The sequence below is a fragment of the Impatiens glandulifera genome, chromosome 2 (genome assembly GCF_907164915.1).
Source record: "Impatiens glandulifera chromosome 2, dImpGla2.1, whole genome shotgun sequence".
In the NCBI taxonomy this organism is placed as follows: Eukaryota; Viridiplantae; Streptophyta; class Magnoliopsida; order Ericales; family Balsaminaceae; genus Impatiens; species Impatiens glandulifera.
Genome location: NC_061863.1, coordinates 59,118,383 through 59,132,793, shown reverse-complemented (window position 1 = coordinate 59,132,793; position 14,411 = coordinate 59,118,383). Strand labels below are relative to the sequence as shown.

Here is a 14,411-nt window from a genome sequence, read left to right as displayed (position 1 = left end):
ACAAACAAAGCGTAGGTCATCTCAAGGTGAGGTACGTAAGGCTCCGAGACGATGCACCTCATGTGGTGGACTAGGACATAATAGGGCCACATGCAAAGCAGTCATGCCTGCTCCATCTACTGCAAAAGCATCATCATCTAAGCATCATGACTCATCTTCTCAACAGCAAGAGCCATCATCTCAACAATATGAGCCTTTAGATTGATTGGGATAAGTTGTATTATGTTTTGGATAAGTTGTATTATGTTTTGGATAAGTTGTATTATGTTTTGGATAAGTTGTATTATGTTTTGGATAAGTTGTATTATGTTTTGGATAAGTTGTATTATGTTTTGGATAAGTTGTACTCGGATAAGTTGTACTCGGATAAGTTGTACTCGGATAAGTTGAACTCGGATAAGTTGTAATCGGATAAGTTGTAATCGGATAAGTTGTAATCTGTATGTTGTATCTAGTTTATCTGTGTACTGTAGGAGTACTTAACGCTTCGTTAAGTACTTAACGCTTCGTTAAGTACTTAACGCTTCGTTAAGTACTTAACGCTTCGTTAAGTACTTAACGCTTCGTTAAGTACTTAACGCTTCGTTAAGTACTTAACGCTTCGTTAAGCGCTTCGTTAAGTAAAACTTGGTTTAAGTGAGTTTAAGTTAGTTACTTGGTACATTGATTTATATGTTCAATTCTTTGGTTTTTAAATATCAGACTACCAACAAACCAGACTACATTAAAACTACAAATATTTTAACATGAAATGTAACTTAAGTTGAAGTTCTACCCAAAAAGTAATACAAGTTCAGAATACATAAGCACAAGTCAAGTTCTATCCAAAAATCAATAAACGGTTACAATACAAACTAAGGTTCTGTAATTTGATGAAATAACCGGACCGCCATCTTTTGTCGAAAAAAGTCCATTTCATTGGAAGTCACCTTCTCTACACCTAAACCAGCAGTCAAGTATTCCATGTGCATAAGCATAAATACACCACAATCCCCACTTTCTGCTGCTCTAGGGACTTCCCCATTTTTGGCGACTGCATTTTTGACTGGGTGTGGCAACCTTTTATATGTCAGTTTCTGGAAATTGAAATTAGGATACCGTTTTAGCTCAGCATCACTGGCTCCCATTGCATATATTCGTGGAAACATCTCACACAAAGGTCTCATGTATGGATCGAGATTCCTATAAATACTCGAGTCGCAGTCATAAACGTCAATGTGATTATCTTGTACACGAACGACGCACAGTACCCAATGCTTGTTGCCAATGTTCAAAGGCACGTAAATATCGTCTACTAGTGGCCATTCTGGCATATGTCTATGAGGCGCTCCCCAGAAGTACTGAGAAAAGACGTCTGATATTGGAAATTTTTCAGGATCTTTTTTATAGTTCGGATACTCTCGCCTCATCATATCTGCTAATAAGCAATCCCCTATTGATACTTTACAATGTTTATATGTCTTGGGATATTGCTCAATCCTTTTGCGCAACAAGTGGCACACTGCGTCGATTTCCTACAAAATGGGGGAAAAGGCAGCATATATCAAAAACCTTATTCATAAGTTAAAGAATTAATATGAAATGCAAGACTTACAGGATCTTTAAGCCATGTGGACTTTGTTAGAACTCTAACAAACAACTTCTTTCGTGCTTCGCAAGTAAACACAGTCTTTGTCTCATCATTGGTAGCTTCATCTTTCAACCAATTCTGTAATTGAACCAACAACTCATCATTAAATTTTTGAAGGGGATTGATAGTTAATGGATCATTCGTCTTTGGCTGTTTTGACAAAGAAGGGTTGGTGTAGTCTTCATCTTTCTTCTGCTTCCTCACTCTTTTTTTGGGAACTACTCCTTTAGGTGGAGTGTTGTATAATTGGAAATCATCATCATCGTTCTCATCATTCCCATCCCTCGAATCCTTCCCATCCTTCCCATCGTTCTCATCCTTCCCATCCGTGGCATCCTTCTCAACCTTGACTTTCTTCTCAACCTTCCCAACCTTGAGTTTAACCTTCCCAACCTTGGCTTTCTTCTCAACCTTCTCAACCTTCTCAACCTTGACCTTCCCATCCTTCTTTTTCTCAATTATTTCTTGCATCATATCGGAGAGCAACATCTCCCCACCATCCACCTTCACATCAGTCTGAATCTCCCCAACATCCACCTTTACATCATTCTCAATCTCACCACCATCCACCTTCCCATCAGTCTCAATCTCCCCACCATCCACCTTCCCATCATTCTCAATCTCACCACCATCCACCTTCCCATCAGTCTCAATCTCCCCACCATCCACCTTCACATTATTCTCAGTCTCACCACCATCCACCTTCCCATCAGTCTCAATCTCCCCACCATCCACCTTCACATTATTCTCAGTCTCACCACTATCCTCCGCCTTCCTATCCTGCAAAAAGAAAACAACAGTGTGGTCAATGTTTACTTCCCGAAACATTAGACTTCGCTAATCAAAACTTACCCCAGTTTTATCCTCCACCTTCACACTCTCCTCCTCCACCTTCCCATCCTTCATCTCCATCTCATTCGTCATCATCTCCTCCACCTTCCCATCCTGCAAAAAGAAAACAACAGTGTGGTCAGCGTTTACTTCCCGAAACAACATTTGACTTCACTAAGTAAAACTTACTTCAGTTATATCCTCCACCTTCTCACTCTCCTCCTCCACCTTCCCATCCTTCATCTCCATGTCATTCGTCTTCATCTCCTCCACATTCTCTTCCTGCAAAAATAAAACAACAGTGTGGTCAGTTAAGAACAACAAAAGATAATACTTAACGAAGCGTTAAGTACTTAACGAAGCGTTAAGTACTTAACGAAGCGTTAAGTACTTAACGAAGCGTTAAGTACTTAACGAAGCGTTAAGTACTTAACGAAGCGATAAGTACTTAATGAGCTCTTCCTTCAGCGCTTTTACCTCCTCTTTCAGCTCTTCACATTTACATCCAACAGAAGATGTTGGAGGTAATCCAGGACTAGTAGCGGATGGGGGGCTAGGAATGTTGGCAGGACTAGATTCATAAGCAAGCTTCCTCTTCAGGTTTACGGCTTCTTTGAGATTAAGCGCAGCCTTTCTCTTCCGGGTGTTTGGTTTGGAAGTAGGTTCTTCATGTTCATCCTCAGGTTCACTTCCCTCCTCTTCATCATCATAATCCTCCTTCACTAACTTCCCTTCTGTAAATCCCTCAAAAAATTCATCAGTTGACTCATCTATTTGTTCAAAGTCCTCACCACTGTATAACCTCTTCTCCATGGAGGACTCTTCCATCTCAGTCAGATCCGTTGTCTCCAGGGCAGTCTTTATCTCGATCAAGGTGTTCTTCCTGTTGGAATGATAGACTAACAACCTTGGGCATAGAGGATCATTAAGCTCATTCTTTCTAGCAAATTTAGGAACAAAACCTTTGATGACCTCATATGTCCACACTTGAAATGCCAGTGCAAACCCATAAATGTTATAAGCAAAAGGAGCATAAGGATCAGTACTCTTTTCCTTCTTCTTCTTATAATATTTGTGACTGAGATGTCTCATGTTCTTGTTCAAACCCTTGAGGGTGGCTCTAAAGGTCACCTTCCCCCAAGGAAATCGGAGGAAACTTTCCTCGTCTTCGACCATGTGGAGGATTTTGGCAAATACCACCCTCCTTGGGTCAAATGAAAATAGGTACTGGCAAATCAAGCATACCAGCCCCATCTTCCAGGCATCTTCCTTATCTCTACATTTCAAAAAAGCAGTCTCCAAGTCTTGCATTACTACACTCGTCTTCCCTTTAAAATATTTTACCAACAGAGGTGGACAACCTCGGCATTCTTCTTCGTTCACCTCAGGAAACCTTCCGAAGTTTAGGCCCGTCACCAAGGCGTACTCTTTCATACCAAACACAAGTTCTTGCCCATTGATATTGAAAGTAATCTCCTTGGAGGTTGAGGTTACCCTCCTAAGCAACATGTGATGTACAATAGTTCCTGAGAACTGCAACACTGGCGCAGAGACTATATATCTGAATTGGGTATTGTACACCTTCTCCACAAGATCCATTTCCTCAAACTTCGTTACAATCTTCTTAAGGCAGAGGGCGCTTTTCCAAGAAATCCGTCCAGGGAAATCAGGAACGGTGGTTTCTGCCATCTACAAAAGGAACAACAACAAAAATGTAAGATCATATACATAGACCACATCAAACGTTAAGTACTTAACGCTTCGTTAAGTACTTAACGCTTCATTAAGTACTTAACGAAGCGTTAAGTACTTAACGAAGCGTTAAGTACTTAACGAAGCGTTAAGTACTTAACGAAGCGTTAAGTCATTCGCGAATCCCTAAACCAGAAACAATAACCAACAACCAGAAACAAACATGCAAATATAATGCAATAATCAATAACCAGAAACAAACATTAAACGCTAAACCTAACCAATATTAAACCAATAATCTGAAACAGCCAAAACCCCTAAAACTAAACATGCAAATATGAAAACCCATAACCAAAAAAAGACATGCAACAACCAAACTAAAACTAACCTGAGATTTATGGGGAATCAATGATAGAGAGGGAGGACACGAGGGGGACGGGCAGATCGGCCTTGTCAATGTCTTCTTCAGTGTGACGGTTGTAGAGAGAGAGGAATCGAGAGGATAGAAGAGGGAAATGGAAGAAATGAATGTCCAAATGTTTTATTTTTTAAAATATATGGTATGGCGCGTGCATATACGCGCGCCTCTTCGTCTTCCTACGCGCGCGTGCAGAAGCGTTAAGTACTTAACGAAGCGTTAAGTACTTAACGAAGCGTTATGTACTTAACGAAGCGTTAAGTACTTAACGCTTCGCTAAGTACATAACGCTTCGTTAAGTACTTAACGCTTCGTTAAGTACTTAACGCTTCGTTAAGTAACTAGCAGAAACGATATCATCTGCAAATATCATCACAGCCAAAAGAACAATCAATAAGATGAACAAACTAATAAACCAATATGAACAAATATGAACATATATGAACAAATATGACCCAATATGAACAAATATGATTCAATATGAACCAATATTAACCAATATCACCAAAAAGAACATATTTAGGGTTAGGGTTTCATTAAGAAATACAAATGAGAACATAAATCTGTTATATAAACATAGATTCGGGGATTAGGTTGCTTATCTTGTCGATTTATGCTTGAGGGCTCGCCGTCGCCGGAGTTTACGCCGCCGGCGACAAACTCAGGAGGAAAGAAAGCATGAGAGAGAAAGAAAATGAGAGAAATGAAAAAATTTGAGTATATATATCAAGACTGTTTCACTTCGCGAAACGCGAACTCCCTTCGCGTTACGCGAAAAGGGTAAATTAGTCAAAAAAAAAAAAGTGGTCATCAGATCAAAAATTATTAAAAATTACCACGGATGCAAATAGGCCTATTTGTAGGGTCATTTAGTCCAATTTCCCGTTTATTCTTATGTTCTTCCATATACAAAACTGAAATACCTTGTGATTCAAAATACCCAACTTAAATATTTTGCGATAGTACATGAGTGCAATGAAGGGTTTAGATGCTTAAATACAAAAATAAATTGTGTATGGATCTAAACAAAAATAAAAAACAAATTCAGAGTGTTCTTGAAAATTTTAGAATTTTATACAAGTTTAAGAAAAGTAACAAATTTAACTTCTATGGATGTTCTAGGATTGATTTAGTATGAGTTTTTCAGTGAAACATTTATTAAAAAAAAATAATTTGGTTATACTAAATCCAATTTTCATATTTGATCATACATCCAAATTGATGTTTAATGTTTATAAATATTTTAAAAAATAGTAACATTTCAGAAATTCATACAAATCAATTTCATTTATTATAACTTTTATTTTTAAAATACATAAAAGAAAACAAATAATATAACATTTTCAACCAATTATAAATAATTTATTTAAAAAGATAAAATAACTCATTAAAATAGTTGGATTGATAATAATGATTTAAAAAAAAATTAAAAATATTGAAATGAATGTTACAATACTAATTTTCTATATTAAAAAAAAATAAAAATATAATACTATTTAGTTAATAATTATAAAAAATATTCAACATTTTCCATATTTAAAATTTAAAAATATTTACTTAACTTTTTATACTAATTCTCTGAATAATAATAATAATAATAAATATACCGATCAAGTTTAATTTGTTCTGTTTTTCTTTTTCATTGGGTACGATGGATTATCATTTTATTTTTTATTTTATTTTGCCGAAGCGAGTATAATCGATTATTATTATTATTTATTATTTTGCTGAAGTGGATATAATGGATTAGAAAGATCGCAACAGGAATACAAACAAAAACCCTGGGCATGAAGCCGAAACCCCTTTCTCTCTCTCTCTAAATCCCAAACAATCTCAATAATTTGAATCTTAACCCTGTTTTAGCGCCACAGGATTGGGAATTGTTTTGAAGATCGACTAATGCAATGACTAACGATCAACCTTCGCTACGGTTGCATGGTAATCCAACGCATTCACTTGAACAACAGTCAGAATCTCTTGGCCGTCCTACGAAGCTGGCGAAGATCGAAAACCAGGTGTCCGTTCAGAAAACTGAAGTGAAACAGGGAAACGAGGTCACGGTGGAGGAGGAGGAGGAAGACAGGGAGACAATAATTGGTGAGGAAACAATGAACCGAAATCCTGGAGCTCAGAGGTACTTGGTTGCGATTGAGTACATCGGTACTCGTTTTGCCGGCGCTCAGAAGCAGCCTAGAGACAGAACAGTCGTCGGCGTACTCGAGGTAATCTATCTGATCACAATTCGAATCATAATTTTGTTTTTATTTCTTTATACCCTATGGCCTATTCCATTAAGTGCATATTTGGCTGTGTGTGTGCAGGAAGCTTTTGGTAAATTTGTCGGGAAACCAGTTTCTATCTATTGCTCAAGTCGAACTGTGAGTATCCTATTTAAACTGGTCAGATGATGCTTATACAACTTTCTAAAAATTACTTATGATAGAATTCTCTATTTCATATTTAACTTTTGTGTGAACATGTTCTTGATTTTAAGATTTTATATATGACAACTTTCAAATACATAAATCTAAAGTTTTTCTTGTGATTACTCCATATCAATGTATCATAAAGGAGTTTCTCATCATTGAACTATAAAAAATGTTGACGAGGACAAAGTTATATGATTCTATTTATAGAACTATGTATTTACTAACAAAAGTGATGGGTATTTTGATAATTGAAAAGCGTCAACCCTTTTCTTTATTTTATTCCTAAACCGAAGAACGAATCCGTCTATGGATTGATCCAACTGAGGATTTCCATGGGTGTCATGCTAGTTCTCTTTTAATTAAAAAAAAGAAAGAAAGTATGATGCATGTTTATCAAATTGTGTAAAAGCCACAAACTTTCTATCTAAAGTATGAAATGTTTTTGACTTGACACTTGTTCGCAATCCTCAGCATCATCTAAAGATAAAGAATACTTGAGGTGTTTTCATAGTTTTTCCATAGCACATTATGTTGATTAGTTAAGTGTCCTTTTTCATCTTTACTTTATGATATGCATCCTTTTGAATGTCTCCTATTTAACTGCTGAAGACATATGATGTAGTTCTTCTATTTTTGTTTTCATTTTGGGAAGAGGACTTGCTTGCTGCTTTCTATGCAAACAATGAGTGTCAAGCAGATGTAAGATGTTTGTAGTTTTTGTTTTTTACCTTGGGCATATCACAAAGAACATTTTTGGTGTTCAGCAGGATATACATTAAATCATTGTAGAATGTAGATTTATGATAAGTTTTCTTTTTCCCTATAATTGAAGTGTATATTCGTGACACTTTATCTGTAGGATGCAGGGGTACACGCCCTGTCAAATGTATGCCATATTGATGTGGAGCGTGTAAGCAAAAGAAGACCTGGTGAAGTGGTACTTACCTTATAAACTTGATCATTGTTCTTTTTAACTAAATTATTCATTTTGGAGCACTGATGAATCTCAGTATCACGTTTCTAGTGGACAAAGGGGGCATCTCTAGGTTGAGCCTGGTGGTTTCCCATAATTTTTTTTTATCTTTTCAATCATAATAAGAGTATGCACTCCACTGTTTCAACAATTCCTTCTCATCCGTAGGACATATGGGCCTGTTGGTAACTTTCCTTTTCACCCCTTTTTCCCTAGTGGCGATGATATTCCTACAAGCTCTCCAAATGAATGTGTGAACTTTGGGGAGGCACGTCTCCTCCACATGTATCTCCAAATATCATTCTTCATCCTGGATGAAGAAGATGTTGTGTTTGCTTCGCTTTGGTTCAGAGGACATACGGGTGAAATCCAGACTTAAGTGTATTGTGTCATCAGGTTATGTTTTTTAAATGATTGATTATCCTCTTGTATGAAGATGCGTTCCTTCCATTCTCTGTTCTCTTTGTGGATCAGTTCTTTGACCAGAACATTATCTTGAATTGTTATCCTCAATGGAAGCTGAATCCTCATCCTCAATTCATTGTTCCTTCTTATAGAGTTTCCATTTCTAACTTTCCATCTACAACACATATTTAAGAGTTCCATTCCATACATTAGTCTTTTACCGCTCCAAGAGCTTTATCTTCTTCTTTCACTATTCCAGAAAGTCTCCTTGGAGAAATAGTTAGCCTTCAAAACAAAATCCCCAAATGATAGGTTCCCAGTAATCGTCCGTGCTTATGATGTAGTAAGCAAGGCCTGGTTAGAGCTCGAATTCCATGAAGCCCAATCCACCTTCGGATTTATGTGCTGCTACTGTTTTTCACTTGACCACTTTGTACCATTGAGAATGGGACTGTTAGGACTAGGCTGGGCCAAAAACTCAAGCCTAGTAGTACCTCCAGTCTATTTTACTAGGATGGCCCATGGACAATAAAATTCACCTTTGACAATTCTTTCTGCCCAGCTCTACTAGAAAACTCAAGCTCAAGCCCTCCTGTGTATTCATGCCAAGCCCGTGACCAGTTAATATTATTATAGGCCTAATTACTTTGCATAGACTTGATTATTTTTTGGTGTTACAAATCATGGTATATATATTAACTTGCAGTTGCCACCTCATGAACCTGATGTTGTTAAAAGAGCAGTCAATCATTTCTTACAGGTATGGAATCAGCTTATGGAAAAAAATTATATTCTTCCTTGTCAGCCTAGTTCCTGTTTTCTAGTTTATAAAAAGAAGAATTTTGATCATTCTCTTATCTGATGACAGAAGAAAGAGGGAGATATTTCTGTGATAGATGTCCGATGTGTTCCACCTGATTTTCATGCTAGATATAAAGCTCAAGAGAGAACGTAGGTATCTATATATTTAAACAGTTCTCAGTAGACATATATTTTGAGCTTCTATTAAGCTCCTTAGTATAGTGCCCACTTGGTAAGTGAGTCTCGAAGCAGATTCTGATTAGAAACAACATATTGATGTTGATATAGGCAAGAATTTTATATTGTACAACTTGAATCAAGAGTTTGTTGATGTAGTTTTTCTCTTCTTTTTTCTGAAACAACCAAATGTTTTTGAAAAAAAACACTTGTTTGATGAAAAAGTGGATTATTTGGGTTAAATTACTAAAATATATATTTTATTTAATATTTAAAATGTTATAAAAAATAAAGTAAGGGTAATTTAGTATTTTGATTTATGATGAGATAAGGGTAACCCTTCATCAAACAAGGCCCAAGTGGGTTTCACGAAATAATTTTTCATGGCTATCCTGCAGAAAATTGAATCTGGTACATATTTCTTATAGGTACTTCTATCGTTTGCTATCTGGGCCTGAGCCCTTGTCAGTGCTTGAGAGGAATCAAGCTTGGCATGTGTCTGAGGAGCTTGATATTATGGCTATGCAGGTTATTTATATTTAATCTTGCCACTAAATAAATAAATTTGATTTCATCATGAGTATAAGTATTTACTAACTCATATTCTCCACTCTCCAGAGAGCTTGCAAGATCCTTGCTGGATGTCATGATTTTAGCTCCTTCAGAGCAGCAGCCTGCCAGGTTGGTAGATGTTTTTCTATAAAATACCACATATACTTGTATATGAATGAAACAAATAATAAAAAAAATTCCTGGATGATGTTTTATTACAGGCCAAGTCACCTATTCGATCTCTGGATGAACTTAGTGTAACTGAAGTATTTTCAACACCTTATTTTCCTTCAAGCATGGAGAGAGATGCGGGTTGGTTAAAGGATGATTCGGGTGGTGCAGTCTCCACCAATAAATCGAATTCTGACATTATTATAGCTCATAACACAAATGTTGAATCCAACCCAGTATTTGGAATAAGGAAAAGACATCGTTGCTATGTGGTGACAGCAAGGGCTCGATCTTTTCTTTATCACCAGGTTTGTGTTTCTTTTTTCTTTCTTTCAGTTTTGGTGGTTTAAATTAAGCTGGTTCTTTATGTTATAAAGTTGTCATTTATTGGTCAATCTAAGTAAGTAACCGCCCATACTCTGAACTCTCAGGTAAGATTATTGGTGGGGGTTCTCAAGTGTGCGGGCACTGGAGAAGTGACAAATTCGGATGGTATGTGAATCTCCTTCTTCGCGTATAGAACATTTAGAGTAGGAAAAGTAAAAGAGAATTGGAAAATGATTATAACAATTATGATAATATGTTTCAGTTGAACGAATATTGGAAGCAAAGACGGTTACTGCAGCCAGACCGATGGCTCCCTCTTGTGGTCTGTATCTTGGCCATGTCAAATATGACCTGCCTGCCTTAGACTAGAGTGAAACCCCTGTGGTTAGCAATTTGCATTCAACTTTAAGTAGCAGATGCTATGATTTTCTTTTTTGTGGGGGAGATTAGCAGAGAAACATAAGAGATGCAGATTTCTGATTCTGAGAGTTCTTATGATTGATTGTCATTTATGGATCTCTAATTTCCTTTTATTAATTTATGTTTGAACTGGTAGAATTGGAATTGTGTTTTTAGAAATCTTATAATTGTAATTTACAAGGAAAAGAAGAAGAAGATTAAACCTTCTTCTTTTCTTTTGTAATTTTTTTATTATTTGTATTATAAAATAATTTGATGGATTTTGAATTTGTGTAAATTATATTCATAAGTTTAAAATAAATCTACAATGTATCAAGTTCAATTCAGTTTATGAAAATAAATATATCAGTTTACAAAATTTATACAAGTTTTATAATATTTGTATAATCTACTATAATTTTTGGATTGTTTTAATGAATTTGTTAAAATGACTTTAGATTGATAATTGAAAAAAATAAGTCTAGTAAATGAGTGATTGTTAAATTTAAAGGATTTTAATGAAACTGGTAGAATTTTATAGTCAACAATGTGGGTATAAACATGATTTTAGTTCTTTATCCATATTCATTATTTCAACTTCTTTACAACAAACTTAACAAAAACTAATAACATTAATAATTAAAAATGCTTCTTACAAATATATTAGAATCAATCTAATTAATGTGATATTTATTCAATAATATCAAAAGATAACGTTAGTTAACACAACATTTATTAAACTAGCATGTATCCTGTGCATTGCACGAGTAATAATATAAAAAACCGTGAAAAAATATTACGGTAAAATTTTTATGGGCGGGTCAACTCACAATCCGACCCAAGTATCCATTTACTCTCACATATATCCAAATTAACCACAGCTCTCAACCCGACAATCCATACACTTTAAAAATTAAGCATCATTATATATATATATTGTTGATGTTCCTTGCCATTGCGGGCGGGTTTTAAATTCCGGGTAAACGAGTCAGGGTTTTCTCTTATGAAAACGAGTTAGAGTATAAATACTTTTTTTGGGTATTTTCTCATAACAGAACAGTGCAAATAGAGAGAGAGTGAATTACAGATTTAGAGTTTTCTGGTTTCCTTCTTCTTCTTCTTGTTCTTTGGCTGATCCAGAGTGAGAGATTGGGGGAGCTTTTTGATTGTGGAGTAGTCCAATCATTCCTAGTGTAATCACTTCTTTTCATTTGAGAGCAGGGCATGTAAGTTTCTACTATTGACATTTGTTTGATTTAGTGAAACTTATCCCTCCCGTGGACGTAGGTCGATTTTGACCGAACCACGTATATTGTGTTGTCGTTTATTGCTTTGTGCTATTTCAGTTCTTGGTAATCTGTTTATCGTCATAGACGATTTGGAATCTGATTTGCTACAGGTTTTGATTTCTAAGAAGATCCATAGTTTTGCTGTTGCAAAACCCAACAGTGGTATTAGAGCAGTATTAATTGGTTATCTGTTTTAACATTGGAGCAGAGTGCTCTGCTGGTTATTTGGCGAAATTCATAGAAGAGATCAACTGCTTTCTTTGCTGGTGTTTTTGTCAGTTGTTAAGGCAGTAATAATGGGGAAATCTAGACCTTATATGGTGAGTCTGAATGGTACAAACTACATGCAATGGAAACTGATGATCAGTGATCTGTTAGTTTCAGATGATTTGAATGAAGCAATTGAAAATGAGGGTGTTAGACCTGAGACTACAAAAGAGGCTGATTGGAAAAAGATAGATAGAAAGGCCTGCAGCTTTATTCGTTCCTGAGTTGGTGTAAATGTTGTGCACCATGTTGAGAATGAGACTACAGCGTATGGTGTGTGGAGCAAACTTGAAGCTCTCTATGCTGGGAGGTCAGTAGAGAATAAAGCAGCACTGGTACGAAGGCTGGTGAATCTGAAGTACATTGATAATAAATCAATTGCAGAGCACTTGAATGAATTTCAAAATATTTTGAATCAGCTGAGTAGTATGAAGATAAACTTTGATGATGAGGTGCAAGCACTTTTAGTTCTTGGATCTTTGCCTGCAAGTTGGGAGACACTTATTATCACTCTCAGCAACTCAGCACTAAATGGTAAAGTCAACATGGAATTTGTCACCAGTTCCTTACTTGATGAGGAGAATCGAAAGGGGGATAAACCCTCTAAGTCTGATATGTTGGTGGCTGATAGAGGAAGATCAAAAGATAATAGAAGTGGTTCGAGCAGGGGAAAGTCTAGAAGCAAGTCTAGAGCTCCAAAGAAGGATGGTGCTTGCCATTACTGTGGCAAAATGGGTCACTGGAAAAATGAGTGCTGGAAATTTAAAAATGATAAAGCGAAGGGTACAGTGAAGCCTAGAGAAAAGAAAGAACAAAGTGCAGATACATCTGCTTATGCTTCAGATGGTGAACTAACATATGCTTCTAACTGTCAAGACTCCTGTCTTAGCACATCTTCAAATGAAACAGCATGGATTGTTGACACAGGTGCCTCATTCTATATAACTTCACACAAAGGTTACTTCCAGTCCTACAAAGCTGGTGATTATGGTGAGGTTCGCATGGGTAACAGTGGTGTGTCCAAGATAGTTGGTCTGGGTGATGTTATAATTGAGACAAACATGGGCTGCTTCCTGACATTGAGAGATGTAAGACATGTTCCTGATTTGAGAATGAATTTGATTTCAGCAGGTAAGCTCGATGGTGGAGGATACCATAATATTTTCAGTGGTGGAGCATGGAAGCTAAGCAAGGGTTCATTGGTTATTGCACGAGGTAAGAAATGTTGTTCCTTATACAAGACAAATTTGAAAATTGTCTATGATGCGGCATATTCTGTTTTAATGGAGTCATCCTCTGAGTTGTGGCACAAGAGATTAGGTCACATTAGTGAAAAGGGGCTGAATGTTTTGATTAAGAGGAATGAGTTGCTGAATCTCAAGGATGCTCATCTTGAAAATTGTGAGCATTGCTTGAAGGGTAAGCAGAACAGAGTCTCCTTCAGTAAGTCAAAAGTTGAACTGAAAAAGAATGTCCTTGAATTGGTCCATACAGATGTTTGTGGTTCTATGAAGATTAAATCCATAGGCGGTGCTTCCTATTTTGTAACCTTCATAGACGATGCATCTAGGAAGGTTTGGGCTTATGCTATAAAGTCCAAGGATGAGGTTGCAGCAAGGTTTGAGTTCTTTCACAAGCTGGTTGAAAGAGAGACAAGAAGAAAACTGATGAGGGTGCGGTCAGATAATGGGGGAGAGTACATAGGCTCATTTGATGATTATTGCAAAGAGCAGGGTATTCGACATGAACAGACTGTGCCCAAGACTCCACAACAAAATGGTGTGGCAGAGAGGATGAACAGAACAATGTTGGAACGGATGAGGAGTATGCTCTCCCATGCCAGGTTGGCTAAGCATTTCTGGGCTGAAGCCATGAGCACTGCAATATATGTGATCAACCGTTCTCCCTCAAAGCCATTGAATAATAAGTGTGCAAAAAGCGTCTGGTCAGGTAAATATGTTAATTATGACTATTTACGTGTTTTTTTGTTGCAGAGCTTTTGTGCATGTTCCAAAAGATGAGAGGTCTAAGCTAGATGCAAAAACTAGAC

General features: G+C 36.6%; 2 protein-coding genes across 2 annotated transcripts; one reads left to right on the top strand and one right to left on the bottom strand.

Moving 5' to 3' along the window:
* Positions 1 to 793: 793 nt before the first annotated feature.
* Positions 794 to 5,440, bottom strand: LOC124925079. Its single transcript, XM_047465052.1, has 7 exons — positions 5,408 to 5,440; positions 3,980 to 4,150; positions 2,939 to 3,178; positions 2,366 to 2,410; positions 1,595 to 1,708; positions 930 to 1,514; positions 794 to 820 (listed from the first exon to the last, which is right to left on the bottom strand). Exons 1-7 carry the CDS (start codon positions 5,438 to 5,440, stop codon positions 794 to 796), a joined length of 1,215 nt encoding a protein of 404 aa, XP_047321008.1.
* An 896-nt stretch (positions 5,441 to 6,336) lies between these two features.
* LOC124925811 (tRNA pseudouridine synthase A) lies at positions 6,337 to 10,955 on the top strand. The gene is made up of 10 exons (XM_047465919.1): positions 6,337 to 6,793; positions 6,893 to 6,949; positions 7,860 to 7,937; positions 9,085 to 9,138; positions 9,247 to 9,329; positions 9,785 to 9,884; positions 9,975 to 10,037; positions 10,130 to 10,387; positions 10,511 to 10,571; positions 10,669 to 10,955. Exons 1-10 carry the CDS (start codon positions 6,476 to 6,478, stop codon positions 10,773 to 10,775), a joined length of 1,179 nt encoding a protein of 392 aa, XP_047321875.1. The 5' UTR covers positions 6,337 to 6,475; the 3' UTR covers positions 10,776 to 10,955.
* Positions 10,956 to 14,411: the final 3,456 nt, after the last annotated feature.